Source organism: Hyla sarda, chromosome 7, assembly GCF_029499605.1.
Source record: "Hyla sarda isolate aHylSar1 chromosome 7, aHylSar1.hap1, whole genome shotgun sequence".
NCBI lineage: Eukaryota > Metazoa > Chordata > Amphibia > Anura > Hylidae > Hyla > Hyla sarda.
In genome coordinates, this window is record NC_079195.1 from 191,272,802 (window position 1) to 191,297,062 (window position 24,261).

Consider the following 24,261-nt stretch of genomic DNA (forward strand, 5'->3'; position numbering starts at 1 on the left):
TTTTTTTCTTCGCTCCGTTAAATCGGACCCAATTGACTTTCAAAGTCAATGGGGCCTGTTGGTGTCCGTTGTGCAACAGACTGTCCTGCTCCGTTGTTTGTTTTTGGAACGGACTCTCCGACAGGGCTCCCAAACGGAGACAGATGTGAACTTAGCCTAGATAGACCGTGCAATCTTAGACTAGACAGTCTAAAAGTGCAACAAATTTCCCAGTGGCTTATTCTCCTTAATAAATAACCTTAATAAAAAACCTGACCAGTAACATCTTTATGCTGTCCAGTCCAGTGTTTTCAAACAGTGTACCTTCAGCTGTTGCAAGAATACAACTCCCAGCGTACCCAGACAGCCTTTGGCTGTCTGGGCATGCTGGGAGTTGTAGTTTTGCAACAGCTGGAGGAACACTGTTTGAAAAACACTGGTCTAATATAAGTTTCAACCCACTACTAACTTGCTTACTTTACTCCGACATATTACTCCACAATTTTGGTGCACAAAATTGCACAGACATCCACCACCACCTTGTTAAAGGGTTACTACGGTAAATTAGACGTGTAGAAGAATGTGAAATGAGCGGCACTCACCACGTCCAGGTAGCGACAAACTTCTTTATTTCTTAAAGTGCAGTTAGGACGTACAGGTGCAGGGAGACAGGAACGCCGGATAATCCGGTAGATTGGTCACAGCCGTATCGTACTTCCGCACTTCGTCAGACCGGGTGTCGCTCATTTCACATTCTTCTACACGTCTGATTTATGACTGTCCAGGCTGAGCACCCCACCGGAGGTGGCGCTTGTACACACCTGTTTCTGCTAAGGAGCGGTTTTTGGCTGTATGGCTGGCTGTGCCGAACGCTGTTTCTTGTTGCAAAGATTTGTAAATTACTTCTGTTAGAAAATCTTAATCCTTCCAGTACTTATCAGCTGCTGTATGCTCCACAGAAAGTTCTTTTCATTTTGAATTTCCTTTCTGTCTGACCACAGTGCTCTCTGCTGACACCTCTGTCCATGTCCGGAACTGTCCAGAGTAGGAGCAAATCCCCATAGCAAACCTCCCCTGCTCTGGACAGTTCCTGACATTGACAGAGATGTCAGCAGAGAGCACTGTGGTAAGACAGAAAAGAAATTCAAAAAGAAAAGAACTTCCTGTGGAGCATACAGCAGCTGATAAGTACTGGAAGGATCAAGTTTTTTTTTTTATATAGAAGTAATCTACAAATCTCATCACTAAAAGATAAGGAAAGCAAAGATTGCAGAGCAGCTCACCAAGTCCTAGTACTTGAGGTGTTGGATGTCACATTGCGGTCAGGCAGCAGGAGGACGGGGAGGCTGTGATGGTATGGGGGGGAATCAGACGTCAGGGCCACAGCCGTATCGCACAGTTCGGTGCTTCGTCAGGTCCCTGTGACAAGGGCGATACGGCTGTGGCCCTGACGTCTGATTTCCCCCCCCATACCATCACAGCCTCCCCGTCCTCCTGCTGCCTGACCGTGATGTTATATCCGACACCTCAAGTACTAGGACTTGGTGAGCTGCTCCGCAATCTTTTCTCTCCTTATCTTTTAGTGATGAGATTACTATTGCCAGACCAGCGTGTAGCACCCACCCACAGTGGTCCTACTTTGTCAGTCAGTGACACAGCAGACACCGCATATAGACTGTGGAATTTTTAGGATGATATAGCAGTGCCGGATTTTCTCTCTCTTTTGGGGTTATATATAATCTACAAATCTGTTTAACTTTTTGGCACCAGTTAATTTAAGAAAAAAAATACATAAATTCCATCGGAGTAACCCTTTAATCAAGATGCAAAAGTGCCTGAAAAGGATCCTGAACTTTTAATATTCTTTTGTGTTTTTACAGAATATTCCGAAGGTTTCCAGGCTAACCATGTCTCTACTGATATAAAGGAGGAGTCTGTGACGTGTAAAAAAGGCATTGATGTAGAGATGAATGCACAAGTATACTCCCAGACACCGGATACAAATGGCTACATTGAGGAAGGTACGTTTTCTTGTGATGAAAGGAATCTTATGGACAATGACACCTGTGTGCCTACAGAGCTTATCTACAACCAAGCGGCATCCTTTATCAAAAAAGAACTGGTTCCACCGATCAGTCAGGCAAAGGATTTACCAAATAGTTTTAAGAAGGAATCCAAATCGTATAAAGATGAGAATCCCAAAGACTCTAACGTTTCCACAGCGGCAGAACCCACGTTACAGTATTCATCCTCTTACATAAAGGAGGAGTCTGTTTTATTTCAAGTTAGAAATGACCCAGATCCGGAAATGTGTAGTATAGTTCACACGCAGCAGTACCCGTCCGCCCATATTAAGCAGGAGATGGTTTCTGATGAAGGAAACTCTGAGGACACTGAAACCTATACACAAATAGATTACTTGATACCTTATACTGATGAATGTAATGAAGACCATGATGATTCGCCTAGAGCATATGGGAAGTCCTCAGCGACAGCCTTGGAGAAGAATGGAAGACTTTATAACAAGTCCCTCGCCGCCGAGAAAAACTTTAAATGCTCGGAGTGTCCGAAATGTTTTACAAGAAATGCAGATTTACTGAAACATCAAAAGGTTCACAGCCAGTCGCAGTCGATTATATGTTCCGATTGTGGAAAAAGCTTTGCCAAGAATTCCATGTATGTAAGGCACCAGAGAAGCCACACAGGGGAGAAACCATTCTCTTGTTCAGACTGTGGAAAAAGCTTCTCCGTCAGCGCTCACCTTATCACTCACCAGCGAATTCACACAGGGGAGAAGCCTTTTGTATGCTCCGACTGCGGGAAGTCCTTTAACCAGAAAGCTTCGCTCATCAAGCATCGTAGGACTCATACGGGAGAGAAGCCATTTGTTTGTGCCGACTGCGGCAAATGTTTTACAAGCAGCACCAACCTCACTCTGCACCAGCGGGTTCACACGGGGGAGAAACCGTATTCTTGCAACGTGTGTGGAAAATGTTTTAGAAGTAGCCCCAACCTTATTTCCCACCAGAGAATTCACACCGGGGAGAAACCATACTCCTGTAGGGAATGTGGCAAGTTTTTCACCAATAGCTCGGTACTGGTTAGACATCAGAGGACACACACAGGAGAGAAACCATTTTTATGTTCTGAGTGCGGCAAGTGCTTTACCCGAAACTCGCAACTTATTAAACATCAGATGATCCATGCTGGAAAGAGACCCTATTCCATCACCAAATCTGTGGAAATGGGAGGAAGATGATAAAGGTAGATTTTCTAACATAAAGAGTTGTTCATTGAGTTTACGCAGTGTATGCTCACATAGTCTAGTCAGTATTAACGTGCATGGTAATATGGGGGCATTACTGTCTTAAGATCACTCCTGTTCTGTAAATACATTAAAGAAAATTTGTAAGTGTAATTTAGTCTTGTGTTTTTGTTTTGTTGTTGTTTTTTTTTTTTTTTTTTTAATTACTATTTAACTTCTTAAGGACAATGGATGTAAGTGTACGCCCTGATGTCCTGGTACTTAAAGGGGTACTCCACCCCTAGCATCTTATCCCCTATCCAAAGGATAGCGGATAATATGTCAGATCACCGGGGTCCCGCTGCTGGGGACCCCCGGGATCTCCGCTGCGGCACCGCGCTATCAATACTGCACAGAGCACACTCGCTCTTTGCATAATGACCGGCGATACAGGGGCCGGAGCATCGTGATGTCATGGCTCCGCCCCTGGTGACGTCACGGCCCGCCCCCTTAATGCAAGTCTATGGGAGGGGGTGTGATGGCCGCCACGCCCCCTCCCATAGACTTGTATTGAGGGGGCGGGCCGTGACCTCACGAGGGGTCGGGGCCGTGACGTAACGATGCTCCGGCCCCTGTATTGCCTGTCATTACGCACAGAGCGCGTTTACTCTGTGCAGTAATGATAGCGGGGTGCAACAGCGGAGACCCAGCAGTGGGACCCCGGCGATCTGCATTTCCTGATTTTGGACTTGTGCAAAAGATGGGGGGGGAATGTGCTTTGGACAAGTAGGGAGACACCTAGTGGCAGCTTTTTTTAAACACAAATAAAACATAGAAAATGTTTGTTTGTTTTTTTTTAAACTATAAAGTATATTAGAAAGATTTTTATTTGCCATAAGTGCAATAGCAAAAAATTTGTTTTAATGAGAGTGACCATTTAACCCACCAATAGATTGTTATAAATAGTTCCCTATGAGGGCATATAAAATGGAACATAAATAGTTAAAGGAAAACTGTCACCAAGTTCACCTTCCCTAAATCCAATACACTGGGTTATAGTGTGGGTGAACAGGAGTTCATACATGGGTCACTTACTTTATGTTTTCTTGTCACGAGTTGTCGTTCCTTTTGTTTGCTCTTCACTTGCGCTCTTAAGGCGGGTCCCCCGCCAGCATCCTTGCTTTGGGTCCCGGAGGAAGGGGCCTTAGTCCGCCCCACTTGTTCGCATATTCATTTTCCCCCTGTGCGGAACGCATCGGAACAGCGCTCTTTGCAGTGTAACTGCGCATTTGCCAGTCCTTCACTTCACCCGAAAGTCGGGAGTATCGAGACTTCAGAAAGAGGTACTTCTGGGCGTAGTGAGGGACCAGCGCATCCACGGTTACACTGCACAGAGTGCTCTCCTGACTCGCTGCGCTTAGGGGGAAAATGAATATGCAAACAAGTAGTGCGGGCTAAGGCCCCTTTCTCCAGGACCAAAAGCAAGGCTGCCGGCGGGGGACCCACCTTCAGAGCGCAAGTGAAGGGCAAACAGTGGACAACAACTCGGCGACAAGAAAACATAAAAAAAGTAAGTGACCCATTTATGGACTCCTGGTCACCCACACTATAACACAGTGTATTGGGTTTAGTGTGGGTGAATTTGGTGACCGTTTTCCTTTTAAAAAAAAAAAATGAATAAGCCTGTCCTCCCCGATTGAAAAAGGGAGCGATTTCAATTTTTAATTTTATTTATTTTTTTGAGCAACAACAGGTCCCAACAGATCCCATTTACTATTATGGGGTCTGTCAGGCACAGTTGTTTTTTAACAGGAGTAGCGGTTGCAGTAATTTTTTTTTTTCTCCCGCTATTCTCCCCTGGTTCTCTAACGTGCATTGTAAAAGAAGCCTTATAAAAGCTGTGCACTCACTACTTTACATTGTAGCTTAATGTCATTTCCTCAGTGTTGTCACATGAAAAGATATAAAATATGTTAAATGTGAGGGGTAGACTACTTATGTGCATAATGCTTTATTTTAAACAAACAAATTGTCCATAAGGGACTATAAATTTAACATGAGGACCACCGCTTGACCGATTTATGTAAGTGACTCCTCATTTAACTGCTGTTCTCCCCCACTATAACACAGTGTATTCCATTAAATGCAGGTAGTCGGTCACAAGGACCCCTCCACCATTTTTATTTTAACAAAAAATCCAAAGTGTTGCACCCTAAGGGCATGTTCACACGAGCGGATCCCCAGCACGTTATTACGCTGCAGATCCACCGCTGTATGATGCCTTTACAGGTGCCTGCTAGGAGCAGCAATCCGCCACTACAAGCAGACACACTGCAACATGCGAGTCGCCGCACACATACGCAGTATACTTGCACAGCACGGCTGCTATCGGCCTAGCTCAGGGAGCAGGGGGAGTGGCTGCGATGTGTGTGAGTACAGCGCGCATGTGTGGCAACTCGCACATCGCAGCAGTGTGTTTGCTTGTAGCGGCGTATTGCCGCTCCGAGCAGGCTTATCTAAAGGCCCCCTGTAAGGGTCTTTCAGCGGCGGATCTGCAGCGTAAAATATGCGGTGGATCCGCTCGTCTGAATGTACCCTAAAACTTCTAGGGACTCAACAAAACTGCTGTTGGGATCCTGAACCAAAAAAATGATCCATCTATCCCAGGTAAGTTTTAAAGTCCCATTGATAATGGGCTTTTCCCGCACGGTTTCCACTGAAAGAATCAACAAGGTTGTTATTCTTCATCAGAAGCTCCGTTGTGGAATTCTACTGTCTGAGCTAAGCAGCAGAATCACAGTAAGGGCTCGTTCACACAAGCGGATTTATATGCAGGTTTCCCGCTCTGTTGTGGAAGTTCCAAGGTCTAAGCTAAGCAGCAGAATCACATTAAAGGGGTTATCCAGGAAAAAACTTTTTTTTTTTTTATATATCAACTGGCTCCAGAAAGTTAGGGTGGGTTCACACTACGTTTTCTCCCATACGGGAGCGCATACGGCAGGAGGGAGCTAAAACCTCGCGCTCCCGTATGTGACCGTATGCGCTCCCGTATGCCATTCACTTCAATGAGCCGACCGGAGTGAAACGTTCGGTCCGGTCGGCTCATTTTTGTGCCGTATGCGCTTTTACAACCGGACCTAAAACCGTGGTTGACCACGGTTTTAGGTCCGGTTGTAAAAGCGCATACGGCGCAAAAATGAGCCGACCGGACCAAACGTTTCACTCCGGTCGGCTCATTGAAGTGAATGACATACGGGAGCGCATACGGTCACATACGGGAGCGCGAGGTTTTAGCTCCCTCCTGCCGTATGCGCTCCCGTATGGGACAAAACGTAGTGTGAACCCAGCCTTAAACAGATTTGTAGATTTGAAAACAACAACTCAACTACAGCAGCTGATAATTGTTGAAAGGATTAAGATTTTTTAATAGAAGTAATTTACAAATCTGTTTAACTTATTGGAGCCAGTTGATATTAAAAAAAAAAAAAGTTTTTCCTGGAATACCCCTTTAAGCACTCGTTCACACAAACAGATTTATTTGCAGGTTTCCCACTCTGTATTTGAAAGCTGTGGTGGTTTTTTTGCTGCGGAAAATCTACCACAGACCCTATTGACTTCAGTGGGACTTGCGGTGGATTTTCTGCAGCAGAAAATCTGTTGCGGAGAGCCCGCAAATCCAATTGTGTGAACGAGCCCTTAAATCAATTCAATACTGCTGTAAGCAGATTCTATTACAAATTTCCTTGCGTAAATATCGGTTGTGTGAATGGGGCCCTAGATTGTTTCCGCACCTCGTTTTGTGTTTTCCAGCAGGGGTATACAATTCATATATATATACCTTTGCCCATACAGCTATGATGGATGCCGTCATGGAGTCCCATGTTAAAGGGGTACTCCGGCCCTATTACATCTTATCCTATCCTTTGAATAGGGGATAAGATTTCTGATGCCGGTGGATACCCCCGCAATCTGTCATTCAGCACCCACCTTTGCGAGCTCGAGTATCTTGACGTCACCGCCCCATCACACCCCCTCCCATAGACTTGCATTGAGAGGGCAGGGTGTGACGTCACACGGGGGCGGAGTTGTGGCATCTCGATACTCCAGCCCCATGGTCATCACGCTGCACACTCGGAGCCTCCAGCCCTGCGGAGAGCTCACAAAGGTGGGTGCTGAATGACAGATTGTGGGGATCCCCAGCAGCAGGACCCGCACGATCAGACATCTTATCCCCTATCCAAAGGATATGTATTAGGGCCGGAGTACCCCTTTAAGAAAAAAACATACACTGTGTGGAATAGGGTTTTTTGTTTTGTTGCTTTTAAATTAAAAAAAAAAGGTTTTTAGTCAATAAGAATCATCCAGCAAGAGGTTTGTTTTACTGAATCCTTGCTTTACCCATAACCAGTGTTTCCCAACTAGAGTTCCGCCAGCTATTGCAAAACTACAACTCCAACCAAAGGCTGGCCGGGCATTCTGGGAGTTGTAGTTTTGCAACAGCTGGCGGCACTCTGGTTGTGAAACATTGTCCACAACAATGCTTTTCTTATAACACTCATATCATAGTGTTCCTCTGTTGTTCCTCTTGAAAATGTTTCTTAGCTCTTCCCTTGTAAGGCTGGGTTCACACTACGGTTTGTAACTACGGTTCCCGTATACGGCTGGAAGAAGGGGTGGGCGGGTCTTAATCTCGGCGCCCGCACTCAGCCGTATTCGGGAACCGTAGTTAATGTATGTCTATAAGCCGACTGGCGTGAACCGCAGCCTCAGGTCGGCTGCTTTTTCGGCCGTATGCGGTTTCCCGACCGCAGGCAAAAACGTGGTCGACCACGTTTTTGCCTGCGGTCGGGAAACCGCATACGGCCGAGAACGCAGCCGACCAGAGGCTGCGGTTCACTCCGGTTGGCTCATAGACATACATTAACTTCGGTTCCCGAATACGGCTGAGTGCGGGCACCGCGATTAAGCCCTGCCCACCCGTATACGGGAACCGTAGTTACAAACCGTAACACATTGGAGATTTATCAAAACCTGTGCAGAGGAAGTGTGGTGCAGTTGCCCATAGCAACCAATCAGATTGCTTCTTTCATTTTCCACAGGTCTCTCTAAAAATGAAAGAAGCAATCAGATTGGTTGCCATGGGCAACTGCCCCACTCTTCCTCTGCACAGGTTTTGATAAATCTCCCCCATTGTCCTTAGCAAAGAGACACTGCAGCATATTTTGTATACACTTGTACATCTTTACTGTCTACAATGAATGGCTACAGCTATGGCTGTGTACTCAGTGCAGTGTTTCTCAACCAGGTTGCCTACATCTATTGCAAATACAATATTGAAACCGCTAGGGGACACTCTGGTTAGCAACACTATAGAGCAGTGGTCTTCAACCTGCGGACCTCCAGATGTTGCAAAACTACAACTCCCAGCATGCCCGGACAGCCAACGGCTGTCCGGGCATGCTGGGAGTTGTAGTTTTGCAACATCTGGAGGTCCGCAGGTTGAAGACCACTGCTATAGAGTGTATATACATATTCTAGGACTACAACAAAATGGCAACTACTGTCTAGCTGAAAAAGCTGCCGTGCGGCACAGATTGCCGCGCATGCGCGTTTGTAAAGTAGTAGCCATATTTGATTCAGGAATGAGGCCAAGCTTTTGTAAGAAAAGCCAATCATGTTCAGAGCGGCGGTCACATGGTGCCCGCGGGGCGGAAGTTTTAATTATCAGTCGCAGCAGGACGGCAAGTGACGTAGGAGAGGCAAAGGATCACTTCCGGGGTGAATAGATGGAGGACCATTGAGGAGAAAGAAGAGTCCAGACAGTGGAGGTATCCGCTATGCTGGGAATCTCGATGATGGAGTTATGTCTGCCCTAGACGTGACGTGACGTGATGTGATGTGGAGGACAGGTCATATATTGAAGAGATTACATACATATAACATCATTTTCTTTTGAATGAGGGCATTGGAGGCTGATGGACATCTGTGTGTGATGTGTGAACAACTGTGTGATGACCTGATAGAGGACATTTATGTGTGATGACCTGATAGGGGACATTTATGTGGGATGACCTGATAGGGGACATTTATGTGGGATGACCTGATGGGGGACATTTATGTGGGATGACCTGATGGGGGGACATTTATGTGTGATGACCTGGTAGGGGACATTTATGTGTGATGACCTGATAGGGGACATTTATGTGGGATGACCTGATGGGGGACATTTATGTGGGATGACCTGATGGGGGACATTTATGTGGGATGACCTGATGGGGGGACATTTATGTGGGATGACCTGATGGGGGACATTTATGTGGGATGACCTGATGGGGGACATTTATGTGGGATGACCTGATGGGGGACATTTATGTGGGATGACCTGATGGGGGGACATTTATGTGGGATGACCTGATAGGGGACATTCATGTGGGATGACCTGATGAGGGGACATTTATGTGGGATGACCTGATAGGGGACATTTATGTGGGATGACCTGATGGGGGGACATTTATGTGGGATGACCTGATAGGGGACATTTATGTGGGATGACCTGATAGGGGACATTTATGTGGGATGACCTGATGGGGGGACATTTATGTGGGATGACCTGATGGGGGGACATTTATGTGGGATGACCTGATGGGGGGACATTTATGTGGGATGACCTGATGGGGGACATTTATGTGTGATGACCTGATGGGGGACATTTATGTGGGATGACCTGATGGGGGGACATTTATGTGGGATGACCTGATGGGGGGACATTTATGTGTGATGACCTGATAGGGGACATTTATGTGGGATGACCTGATAGGGGACATTTATGTGGGATGACCTGATGGGGGACATTTATGTGTGATGACCTGATGGGGGACATTTATGTGGGATGACCTGATGGGGGGACATTTATGTGAGATGACCTGATGGGGGACATTTATGTGGGATGCCCTGATGGGGGACATTTATGTGGGATGCCCTGTTTTGTTTGGGGATATTTATGTGGGATTCCCTGTTTGGGGACATCTATGTGTGACAAGCTGTTACGGACATCTGCAGCTATATTTGGGGGTGTATGCAGCTGACCTGCCATTGAATGGATATTTATGGATGACTTTTGATCAGTAACTCTTATAGGTGACCCTCTTGCTCTCACAGAGATGTATCATTCTTAGCCTAAACGTGTGTGTTTGTGTGTGTGTATGTATGTATATGTATGTATATGTGTGTGTATATATATATATATATATATATATATATATATATAGTATAATGAAAAGAGAGTTCACTCGCACTCACCGGTCCTGTGATAGTCTGTGTTTCGGATATTTCCGTAGTGCTGGGAGACGACTGGATGAGGGTGCTCAGAGTCTGAGGGTTTCTCTGAGCCCCATCATCCAGTCGATTCCCAGCACTACGGAAATATCCGAAACACAGACTATCACAGGATCGGTGAGTGCGAGTGAACTCTCTTTTCGTTATTGTACAAAATACTAGTATACTTTTGACACTCAGCACCACGGCAGTGAAAAACTATTTAAACAGCATACGGCCACTGACACCACTAACCATACTCCGACATTTAATATAAAAGTACAATAAGTTACAGAGCAGTGCCCTCCAAATTTTCTACAAATATACTTTATATATATATATTTTTTTTTTTATATATATATATATATATTACAGTCATGGCCGTAAATGTTGGCACCCCTGAAATTTTTCAAGTAAATGAAGTATTTCTCACAGAAAAGGATTACAGTAACACATGTTTTGCTATACACGTGTTTATTCCCTTTGTGTGTATTGGAATTAAACCAAAAAAGGGAGCGGGGGGAAGCAAATTGGACATAATGTCACACCAAACTGCTGGACAAAATTATTGGCACCCTTAACTTAATATTTGGTTGCACACCCTTTGGAAAAAATAACTGAAATCAGTGGCTTCCTATAACCATCAATAAGCTTCTTACACCTCTCAGCCGGAATTTTGGACCACTCTTCCTTTGCAAACTGCTCCAGGTCTATGTTATTGGAAGGCGCCTTTTCCCAACAGCAATTTTAAGATCTCTCCACAGGTGTTCAATGAAATTTAGATTTGGACTCATTGCTGCCACTCCAGAACTCTCCAGCGCTTTGTTGCCATCCATTTCTGGGGCTTTTTGACGTATGTTTGGGGTCATTGTCCTGCTGGAAGACCTAAGATCTCGGACGCAAACCCAGCTTTCTGACTCAGAGCTGTAGAGTGCGACCCAAAATCCGTTGGTAATCCTCAGATTTCATGATGCCTTGCACACATTCAAGGCACCCAGTGCCAGAGGCAGCAAAACAACCCCAAAACATCATTGAACCTCCACCATATTTCACTGTAGGTACTGTGTTCTTTTCTTTGTAGGCCTCATTTCGTTTTTGGTAAACAGTAGAATGATGTGCTTTACCAAAAAGCTCTATCTTTGTCTCATCTGTCCACAAGACTTTTTCCCAGAAGGATTTTGGCTTACTCAAGTTCATTTTGGCAAAATGTAGTCTTGCTTTTTTATGTCTCTGTGTCAGTAGTGTCGGTCCTCCTGGGTCTCCTGCCATAGCGTTTGATTTCATTTCAATGTCGACGGATAGTTCTCGCTGACACTGATGCTCCCTGAGCCTGCAGGACAGCTTAATTTATCTTTGGAACTTGTTTGGGGCTGCTTATCCACCATCCAGACTATCCTGCGTTGACACCTTTCATCATTTTTTGCTTCCGTCCATGCCCAGGGAGATTAGCTACAGTGCCATGGGTTGCAAACTTCTTGATAATGTTGCGCACTGTGGACAAAGGCAAATCTAGATCTCTGGAGATGGACTTGTAACCTTGAGATTGTTGATATTTTTCCACAATTTTGGTTCTCCGACAGTTCTCTTCTCCTCTTTCTGTTGTCCATGCTTAGGCTAGGATTGCACTGAGGTTTTTTTCCCCCCAGCAAAAACGCCAGGAAAACTGCCAGGAAAACTGCCACGGATTTTTCCTGCATTTTGGCAGTTTTTCCTGGTGTGTGGAAATAGCCAGTTTTGTCCCCTGTGGCAGTTTTCTCACTGTCCTCAGGTATCACTCTGGGGGTCGGATGCTGATCGCCCGGTCCACAGAGTGTAAGGAGATGAGGAGTGATGTACAACATCACTACTCACCTCCCCCGGCCGGATAGAATACAGGGGTGAGAAGTGTACCAGTGTATACTATACAGGAGTCGGGAATCCTGTCACCAGACTGAAAGAGCTCTCTGCTCCTATAGCCCCTTTGGGCGGTATACAGAATATACAGCTATCTATAGATAAATGTATATAGTGTATACAGGACACAAGGTCCACTTACCTTCCTCGCTTCCTGTCCCCGTCGGGTCCATGTAGCTCCGCTCCCTAGTGATGACATCATTAGGGGGCGGAGTTACAGACAGGAGTCAGGCTAGTAAGGTTCTGAAGCTCTGTTCACATTGTCCATTTTGTATAATGTGAACAGACCCTTCTGGCAGTGTCTACCCTGACAGCAAGACTCCAGCTGATGAAAGGTGTCAATGCAGGATAGTCTGGATGGTGGATAAGCAGCCCCAAACAAGTTCCAAAGATATTCAAGCTGTCCTGCAGGCTCAGGGAGCATCAGTATCAGTGTGAACTATCAGTCGACATTTAACTGAAATCAAACGCTATGGAGGAGACCCAGGAGGACCCCACTGCTGACACAGAGACATAAAAAAGCAAGACTACATTTTGCCAAAATGAACTTGAGTAAGCCAAAATCCTTCTGGGAAAACATCTTGTGGACAGATGAGACCAAGATAGAGCTTTTTGGTAAAGCACATCATTCTACTGTTTAACAAAAACGGAATGAGGCCTACAAAGAAAAGAACACAGTGCCTACAGTGAAATATGATGGAGGTTCAATGATGATTCGGGGTTGTTTTGCTGCCTCTGGCACTGGGTGCCTTGAATGTGTGCATTTTATTAAAGTAAAAAAAAAATCCAGTTCATCTGTCGTAATCCATTCGAATCCGCCATAATCCTCTGCATACACGGATCTGAAACGAGAAGGAAAAAAAATGGGTTAGGACATTTTTTGCACTCTCCGCAGGGGAGAGCGCCCATAATGCAATGTCTTCCCAAACAGGGGGCCTCCAATTGGTGCAAAACTACAACTCTCATCATGCTGGGAGTTGTAGTTTAGCAATAGCTGGAGTCTCCCTGTCTGGTAAGACACTGCCAGACGGGTCTGTTGACATTATACAAAACGGACAATGTTAACAGAGCCTTATCCCCTTACCTGGATCCCGTCTGTAGCTCCGCCCCCTAATGATGTCATCACTAGGAGCAGAGCTACACTATATACAGCTGGGGGGGGGGGGTTTGGGGGGGAGGGGGCTTCTGCTTCTCCAGTTTATGTGCTGCATTTTATTTACTCTATGTGTCATTATGTTGCATTTAGTTAGTAGATAACTACAACACCCAGCATGCCCTAATACAGCCTATGGTTGTGTGGGTGTTGCAGCATGTTACACTTTATAGTTCTACAGTTTAGGTTATTGTGTAACATGCTGGGAGTTGTAGTTTTGGTTCGGGTGTGTTTGCGTGCATCCGTGGGGCTCTTGGTCGGCGGGCGAGTATGAAGGGTGGGATTCTGGGGGTGCAATTCAGTGCGGGGGGCCAGAAGCCACTAAAAATACATTAAAAAAATTAGATAGCACAACTGGCAGCAGCACTTGTCAGTCCGCCCCTGTACAAAACATACATGCATACACATATCATACATACACCGGCCACTAACCCTATATTATGCATTACATACATACATCATACATACACCCGCCGCTGCCCCCCCCCACATCATACATTACATACACACATCACACGTATACACCATACATATGCACACATCATACATACACCCTCCGCTGCCCCCCCATCATACATTACATACACACATCATATATACACATCACACATACACTCACAACATACATATGCACACATCATACATACACCTGCTGCTCCCCCCCACATCATACATTACATACACACATCATACATACACCGGAGCTCTGTAGCTCCGCCCCCTAATGATGTCATCACTAGGGGCGGAGCTACACTATATACAGCTATCTATAGATAGCTGTATACAGGGATGTGGAAATCCTATCGCGACGCCCGGGACAAGTAGTTTTGGGCGCCGGGCAGGTGAATTGTTTATAGATTTAGCCCTGTATCGGGCTAGTAGTGACAGACCGACTTCCCCCTCATACATACACCCTATATCATACATTACATACACAAATCACACATACACACACACACACATACACCGGGCTGCTGCCCCCTAGATCATACATTATACACACATAGACACATCATACAGACAACATACACACATTATATATACACATGACACATACACCATACATATGCACACATCATACATACACCTGCCGCTGATACACCCCCCCCAATCATACATTACATACATACATGCCGGTGTGAGGTGAAATCCCCAGCCTGTGCAGTGCAGTCTCCTCACACACGTCCTCTCCCCTCCTCCGCTCTGTATTTTCCCCCGTGAAAACTTGAAACCTCCCCGTGATAAGCGAGGTCTTGTGTAGACAGAGCAGGGGAGTGGGGAGGGGCTGTGGACGTCCTCATTCTCCCCGTCTTCTTGTATTCAGAGCTGCGCTCACCATCCTCCGGGAGGGAGATGAGGGGGCGTGGCTTAATCATCTCCTGCAGACCGCCCTCGGGCTCTGCCCTCGCTCTTCCCCGCTGTAGCTTCGGCAAACTTCGGAGAGTGGCGGGGAGGAGCGGTGAGGTGGGATCCCCTCACACCGGCTGAGGGGGGGGGGAGGGGGATCTGAGCAGCGGCCCCTGGCTACTGAAATCAGCTGGGGGCCGCTGTGAGGTGAGATGGGTTCGGAGATCTCACACCGCCGCCCCCTCCATATACCCTGAGCCCCGGTGTGAGGTGCAGACTTGCATCGGCTCCTGCGCCTCACACCGGCATTAAAGAAAAAGAAGGGGGAAGTCGGTCTGTCACTACTAACCCGATACAGGGCTAAATCTATAAACAATTCACCTGCCCGGTGCCCAAAACTACTTGTCCCGGGCGTCGGGCGATAGGATTTCAACATCCCTGTATACAGCTATCTATAGACACATCATATATACACATGACACATATAAAATATTTTAAAAAGTGCGTATATATGTGAATAAGCCCCTTTCTTAACCCCTTAAGGACCGAGCCCTTTTTCACCTTAAGGACCGGAGCGTTTTTTGCAATTCTGACAACTGTCACTTTAAACATTAATAACTCTGGAATGCTTTTAGTTATCATTCTGAGATTGTTTTTTCGTGACATATTCTACTTTAACTTAGTGGTAAAATTTTATGGTAACTTGCATCCTTTCTTGGTGAAAAATCCCCAAATTTGATAAAAAAAATGAAAATTTTGCATTTTTCTAACTTTGAAGCTCTCTGCTTGTAAGGAAAATGGATATTCAAAATAATTTTTTGGGGGGTTCACATATACAATATGTTTACTTTATGTTTGCATCATAAAATTTATGAGTTTTTACTTTTGGAAGACACCAGAGGGCTTCAAAGTTCAGCAGCAATTTTGAAATTTTTCACAAAATTTTCAAACTCGCTATTTTTCATGGACCAGTTCAGTTTTGAAGTGGATTTGAAGGGTCTTCATATTAGAAATACCCCATAAAAGACCCCATTATAAAAACTACACCCCCCAAAGTATTCAAAATGACATTCAGTAAGTGTATTAACCCTTTAGGTGTTTCACAGGAATAGCAGCAAAGTGAAGGAGAAAATTCAAAATCTTCATTTTTTTACACTCGCATGTTCTTGTAGACCCAATTTTTGAATTTTTGCAAGGGGTAAAAAGGAGAAAATTTTTACTTGTATTTGAAACCCAATTTTTCTCGAGTAAGCACATACCTCATATGTCTATGTAAAGTGTTCGGCGGGCGCAGTAGAGGGCTCAGAAGGGAAGGAGCGACAAATGGTTTTTGGGGGGCATGTCACCTTTAGGAAGCCCCTACGGTGCTAGGACAGCAAAAAAACACACATGGCATACCATTTTGGAAACTAGACCCCTCAGGGAACGTAACAAGGGGTAAAGTGAACCTTAATACCCCACAGGTGTTTCACGACTTTTGCATATGTAAAAAAGATTAAAAAATTTTTACCTAAAATGCTTGGTTTTCCAAAAATTTTTAATTTTTAAAAAGGGTAATAGCAGAAAATACCCCCCAAAATTTTAAACCCGATTTCTCCCGATTCAGAAAACAACCCATATGGGGGTGAAAATTGCTCTGCTGGTGCACTACAGGTCTCAGAAGAGGAGTCACATTTGGCTTTTTGAAAGCAAATTTTGCTCTGGGGGCATGCCGCATTTAGGAAGCCCCTATGGTGCCAGAACAGCAAAAAAAAAAACACATGGCATACCATTTTGGAAACTAGACCCCTCGGGGAACGTAACAAGGGGTAATGTGAACCTTAATACCCTACAGGTGTTTCACGACTTTTGCATATGTAAAAAAAAAATTTATTTTTTTTTACCTAATATGCTTGGTTTCCCAAAATTTTTACATTTTTAAAAAGGGTAATAGCAGAAAATACCCCCCAAAATTTGAAGCCCAATTTCTCCCGATTCAGAAAACACCCCATATGGGGGTGAAAAGTGCTCTGCTGGCGCACTACAGGTCTCAGAAGAGAAGGAGTCACATTTGGCTTTTTGAAGGAAATTTTGCTCTGGGGGCATACCGCATTTAGGAAGCCCCTATGGTGCCAGAACAGCAAAAAAAAAAAACACATGGCATACCATTTTGGAAACTAGACCCCTCGGGGAACGTAACAAGGGGTAATGTGAACCTTGATACCCTACAGGTGTTTCATGACTTTTGTATATGTAAAAAAAAAATAAAAAATTTTAACCTAAAATGCTTGTTTTCCCCAAAATTTTACATTTTTAAAAAGGGTAATAGCAGAAAATACCCCCCAAAATTTGAAGCCCAATTTCTCCCGAGTACGGCGATACCCCATATGTGGCCCTAAACTGTTGCCTTAAAATACAACAGGGCTCCAAAGTGAGAGCGCCATGCGCATTTGAGGCCTAAATTAGGGACTTGCATAGGGGTGGACATAGGGGTATTCTATGCCAGTGATTCCCAAACAGGGGGCCTCCAGCTGTTGTAAAACTCCCAGCATGCCTAGTCAGTCAGTGGCTATCTGGCAATACTGGGAGTAGTTGTTTTGCAACAGCTGGAGGCTCCGTTCTGGAAACTGTGACGTACCAGACGTTTTTCATTTTTATTGGGGAGGGGAGGGGGGTTGTATAGGGGTATGTGTATATGTAGTGTTTTTTACTTTTTATTTTATTTTTTGTTAGTGTAGTGTAGTGTTTTTAGGGTACAGTCGCACGGGCGGGGGTTCACAGTAGTTTCTCGCTGGCAGCTTGAGCTGTAGCAGAAAATTTGCCGCAGCTCAAACTTGCAGCCGGATACTTACTGTAATCCTCCGCCCATGTGAGTGTACCCCGTACGTTCACATTGGGGGGGGAACATCCAGCTGTTGCAAAACTACAACTCCCAGCATGTACGATCTATCAGTGCATGCTGGGAGTTGTAGTTTTGCAACCGCTGGAGGCTCCGTTTTGGAAACAGTGGCGTACCAGACGTTTTTTCATTTTTATTGGGGAGGGGAGGGGGGCTGTGTAGGGGTATGTGTATATGTAGTGTTTTTTACTTTTTATTTTATTTTGTGTTAGTGTAGTGTAGTGTTTTTAGGGTACAGTCGCACAGGCGGGGGTTCACAATAGTTTCTCGTTGGCAGTTTGAGCAGCGGCAGAAAATTTACCGCAGCTCAAACTTGCAGCCGGATACTTACTGTAATCCTCCGCCCATGTGAGTGTACCCTGTACGTTCACATTGGGGTGGGAAGAAACATCCAGCTGTTGCAAAACTACAACTCCCAGCATGTACTGTCTATAAGTGCATGCTGGGAGTTGTAGTTTTGCAACAGCTGGAGACACAGGTTGTGAAACACCGAGTTTGGTAACAAACTCAGTGTTTTGCAACCAGTGTGCCTTCAGCTGTTGCAAAACCTACAACCCCCAACATGTACGGACAGCGGAAGGGCATGCTGGGTCTTGTAGTTATGCAACAGCCGGAGGCATACTACATTGGCTGGGGATGCTGGGGATTGTAGTTATGCAACAGCTGGAGACACACTGGTTTGCTACTTAACTCAGTGTGCCTTCAGCTGTTGCAAAACTACAACTCTCAGCAGTTACCGACAGCCAACGGGCATGCTGGGAGTTGTAGTTATGCAACCAGCAGATGCACCACTACAACTCCCAGCATGCACTTTAGCTGATTGTGCAAGCTGGGAGTTGTAGTTATACAACAGCTGAAGGTACACTTTTCCATAGAAAGAATGTGCCTCCTGCTGTTGCATAACTACAGCTCCCAGCATGCCCTTTTTGCATGCTGGGAGCTGTTGCTAAGCAACAGCAGGAGGCTGTCACTCACCTCCTGCTGCTGCTCCACGATGCCGCCGCACAGGTCAGTCCCTCGCTGCCACCGTCGCTCCTGGGGCCCCGATCCCAACAGGGACGCCGGGGATCGGGGTCCCCAGCACCCGGGGTCTTCTGCCCGCACCCGCTCACGTCCTCCGGAAGAGGGGCGGAGCGGGTTGCGGGAGTGACACCCGCAGCAGGCGCCCTGGTCGGTCGGCAGGCATCCGGCCCCGGCTCCCCTCCGGCTAGCGGCGGGGGCCGGAAATGCTCAGGGCGTATCCATACGCCCTCGGTCCTTAAGGGGTTAATAAAAGTTCCGATAATAAATGGTTCTGATAAAAACTACAGATCACGGCGCATAAGATTACCCTGCTACATCCCTGTATATGGAAAAATTGGAGTTATAGGGGTCAGATGGGGGGGGGGGGGCTTGCCTCTGGAGTAAAAGGAGCTACAGCTCTCTCCCACCCCTAATAGTCTGGCATGCTGCGATCACCGTGGCCGCTATTAAACCATTAGATCACCGCTGTCTAAGTTGACAGCAGTGTCTAAAGGGATTTTATATCCATCCCTGGTGGTCTTATGGGGGGGGGGAAATCGTACTATTTTGGTTGAAATTATTTTATCTACCAGGACAAGTGGATTTTCTTGAGGGACAAGTAGATTGTGTTCCACTTTAGTCCCTTGGACAAGTAGTTTTTTTTTTATTTCCACACCCCTGTGTATATATTGTATACTTCCCAAAGGGTTAACCTACACTGTCCTGCAGTGTAAGTTAACTCTTTCCTTGCTGGGCTGGCTTAGCGCACAGCTCAGCAAGGGGTTAAGTGAGCCAGCAATGTGTATACTGTATACACATTGCAGGCTCACTGTTAGTTCTTGCTGGGCAGCATGTATACGATGTATATCTACTGCTCAGCGTCAGCTGTTCTCCCGGCTCTGTAGCCCTGAGAACAGCTGATCCCGACATTCACATAAGGACGATCGCATTGGGTGTCAGGATGAGTGACATCCGCTGGGATCTGTACCTTACTGCAGGTACTACTACTCCCAACATGGAGTACACTCTGCTCCATGCTGGGAGCTGTAGTACCTTTATTAATAGACAGATCACAGCGAGTGTAACTTCTGACACCCGCTGTGATCCTCTTGTATAATGTATAGATGCGGCAGCCCCTTTCCTATGGTCCCCTGCACTGTCATATATATACACATATTCCTATTTCCCACAGAGTTGTGATTGGTTGGAACCATCCGGCCAATCACAGCTCTGCGGGAAATAGGAATATATGTATATATACGGCAGTGCAGGGGACCATAGAAGAGTGGCCGCCGCATCTATACATTATCCAGGAGGATCGCAACGGAACCCAGGGCGATCTGTCAATTAGTATAGATACTACTACTCCCATCATGGAACAATGTGTTCCATGCTGGGAGTAGTAGTACTACCTAAAAATTGTAAAAAAAATAGTTAAAAACACACACACACTAAATTTTTATTCCCTACCCGACCACATTAAGTCCCTACCCGACCACATAAATTGTTCCCTGTTTAAAAATTTATAAAAATGTAGTTCTAAAAAAGATACATTTCGTTAAATTCAATTTTGTCCATCACTACTGTATCTTTTTTATTTTTTATTTTTTTTATGATTACCTATGACATTTTTTTTTATTTTAAACTGAATCTCCATCACTTTTTTGGTTTGCTAGAGTACAAAAAAAAACAATAAAAACCGCCGGCAAAAACGCCAAAGTTAAAACCAACATGGCATATTTCTTGGCAATTTCGCTCTCCATAGTCCTCTATGGGAGGAAAACGCCACGATTTCTGTGCAAAAAAACGCCAAACTAGGTTTTGTCGGGCGTTTTGGAAAACCAGCCTCTGAGCCCAAAATTACTTAAAAACGCCAAAAGGATAAAAAAAAAAAAAAAACGCCAAACTGAAAAATGCCAGGTCGATCTGGCATTGTGCAGTTGACTATAGACTTGCAGCTAACATCTGGACGCTGTGTTTATTTGCTGAAAAAACGCTGTGCGGGAAAATGCGTTTTTGATGGCGTTTTTGCCTAAAAATCCTCAGTGGAATTCTAGCCTTGGTGTGGCACACACAGACACACAAAGCAAAGACTAAATGAACTTCTCTCCTTTTTATCTGTTTTCAGGTGTGATTTTTATATTACCCACACCTGTTACTTGCCCCAGGTGAGTTTAAGGGAGCATCACATGCTTGAAACAATCTAATTTTTCCACAATTTTGAAAGGGTGCCAATAATTTTGTCCAGACCATTTTTGGAGTTTGGTGACATTATGTCCAATTTGCTTTTTTTCCTCGCTTTTTTGGTTTAGTTCCAATGCACACAAAGGGAATAAACCTGTGTATAGCAAAGTATGTGTTATTGCAATCCTTTACTGTGAGACATACTTCATTTTCTTGAAAAAATTTCAGGGGTGCCAACTAGAGATGAGCGAACTTACAGTAAATTCGATTCGTCACGAACTTCTCGGCTCGGCAGTTGATGACTTTTCCTGCATAAATTAGTTCAGCTTTCCGGTGCTCCCGTGGGCTGGAAAAGGTGGATACAGTCCTAGGAGACTCTTTCCTAGGAATGTATCCACCTTTTCCAGCCCACCGGACCACCTGAAGGCTGAACTAATTTGTGCCGGAAAAGTCATCAACTGCCGAGCCGAGAAGTTCATGACAAATCGAATTTACTGTAAGTTCGCTCATCTCTAGTGCCAACATTTTCGGCCATGACTGTGTATATAATTTGTGTGACTGTTTATTGGGACTGTAAAGGTTTTTAGCTGTGATCTTTGCTCTTTGAGACAAATTATTAGTCATTGATTTCCTTTCTGTAGTTGACGGACGGTCTGTTAGACAGGGGGGAGTCCCTATATATGGCTAGCAGCAGTTCCTTTTTGAATGGCGGCCTGACAGATCATTTCATGCCACAGGTCTGGGGGTCAGCCCACTCCCCAATCTGTGACTGAGAAAAGGATGTATTTATTACTTGTAGTAAAGGATCCACCCAGCTGAAGTGTCACCATCCGGACAAGTGTGACGTTCCTGACTGACCTCTTGAGGATGGGCAAGGACAAAGAAGACATGGCTGAGAGGATCTTAACCCTCACCCTGGAGATCATCCGTTTGTTGACTGGTGAGGTGAGGGATTCTGGGAACAATGTTATCACATTACTTATGTCTATTGATAAAACATTGACATGATCTGTGGGAACAAAACAGAGATGCTGGGCCACGAAATATATCAACACCACAATCGAAGGCACCAACAGCACAAATACCAACACAAATCTTTATGGATTACATAAAGTTACATAAAAGCATGAGAATAGGATTCTGGACATCATGGTCCACTCAGAGAAAAAAATGCAGGGGGAAGGCAGATAAACATTACCTCACAAATACCGTATTTTTCGTCGTATAAGACGCACTTTTTCTTCCCCAAAACTGGGGGGAAAAAGTTGGTGCGTCTTATACGGCAAATACACATTAAAATCCTGTCATATCGCGGCGGTCCCTGCGGCCATCCACGTCCGGGACCCGCGGCTAATACAGGACATCACCGATGGCGGTGATGCCCTGTATTAACCCTTCAGACGCGGCGATCAAAGCTGACCGCCGGGTCTGAAGCAAAAGTGACACTAACCCGGCTGCTCAGTCGGGCTGTTCCGTCGGGCGTCCCGAACAGCTTACAGGACACCGGGAGGGACCTTACCTGCCTCCTCGGTGTCTCCTCTGTGCCGGGATCCCCTGCATGGCCGGCGCTCTCCTTCGTCGTCATCACGTCGCCGCCCCGTCATCCAATAGGAGCGGCGTGCGTAGCGACGTGATGGCGGCGATGGAGAGTGAGGATACCGGGCAGCAGAGATGTTCTGGAGCGACGGGGACACCCCGGGGACGCAGCGACAGCGATGGAGGTCGACATCCAGGGCAGTGGTAACGGGTCCGGAGCGGCGGGGACAGGTGAGTATTACCTCCTATACCAGTGGTCTATAGGACAGTTGAAGATCACTGTCCTATACTTTACATTGTATTTGGTTCAGAATCTTTTTTTTCTAGACTTTCATCCTTTAAAATTGGGTGCGTCTTATATGCCGGAGCGTCTTATATGGCGAAAAATACGGTAAATCAAAACCGCACTAACAGTGCATATGAGAATGTGCAGTAAGATAGAACACTAGCCTGAACACTGCAAGTGAAAGACTGGAGAGGTACTCCACCAAAGATATTACCAGCCATGTATAGTGCTGCACGACCTACATGTACCGTATTTTTCGCCCTATAGGACGCACTGGCGTATAAGACGCACCCTATTTTTAGGTGCAAAATCTAAAAAATTTAAGATTTTGAACCCAATAGTGGTCTTCAACCTGTGGACCTCCAGATGTTGCAAAACTACAACTCCCAGCATGCCCGGACAGCCGTTGGCTGTCCGGGCATGCTGGGAATTGTAGTTTTGCAACATCTGGAGGTCTGCAGATTGAAGACCACTGCATAGGAGGTAATACTCACGTGTCCCCGCCGCTCTGGACCCGTCACCGCTGCCCTGGATGTCGCTCCATCGCTGTCGCCGTGTCCCCGTCGCTCTGCTGCCGGCCTGCTGTTGAACGTCTCGGCTGCCGGCCGGGTATCCTCGCTCTCAGTCGCCGTCATCACGTCGATACGCACGCCGACGCACGTACGCGACTACGTGATGACGAGGAAGGAGAGCGCCGGCCATACAGGGGATCCCTGAACGGAGGAGACACCGAGGAGGCAGGTAAGGTCCCTCCTGGTGTCCTGTAAGCACTAACCCGGCTATTCAGTCGGGCTGTTCAGGACCGTCGCAGCGGTCCCGAACAGCCCGACTGAACAGCCGGGTTAGTGTCACTTTCCCTTCAGACGCAGCGGTCAGCTTTGATCGCCGCGTCTGAAGGGTTAATACAGGGCATCACCGCGATCGGTGACGTCCTGTATTAGACACGGGTCCCGGCCGTTGATGGCCGCAGGGACCGCCGCGATAGGGGTGTATTCGCCGTATAAGACGCACCGACTTTCCCCCCAGTTTTGGGGAAGAAAAAGTGCGTCTTATACGGCGAAAAATACGGTATCTTTTTTTATGATATTTTGACACAACAAATGATCGATCTTGGAAGGTTTGTAGCATAATCTTTGTTTCTGTCCATACACAGAATTTCACAGTAGTAAAGAAGACATCTGCAGAGTGTGTGACCCCCATCAGCTGTCCCTATGTGTCAGGACAATGGAGCAAGACCCAAAGTCCTATCATGGGGCTTCCACCACGTTCACTGTTACTAGAGAGAAAACATGATCAGCGGATCCTACATCTCACCTACAAGATCATTAAGCTGCTTACTGGAGAGGTGAGCACTGCTGGGAACACTGGTACCTTATACAGAATGCCAAGGATGAGATTACCAGATGGGTGATAACTGCTAGCTCAGTAGATGGGGCTTACTGCTG

General features: G+C 45.9%; 1 protein-coding gene across 1 annotated transcript in view; it reads left to right on the forward strand.

The window, feature by feature from the left end:
* The window catches only part of LOC130282939 (oocyte zinc finger protein XlCOF6-like), a 49,696-nt gene that overhangs the window by 19,435 nt on the left and 6,000 nt on the right, over nucleotides 1-24,261 (forward strand). The window contains exon 5 of the mRNA XM_056531934.1: nucleotides 1,860-3,203. Coding sequence (XP_056387909.1) covers nucleotides 1,860-3,203 — 1,344 coding nt within the window. The remainder of the gene's footprint in view (nucleotides 1-1,859; nucleotides 3,204-24,261) is intronic.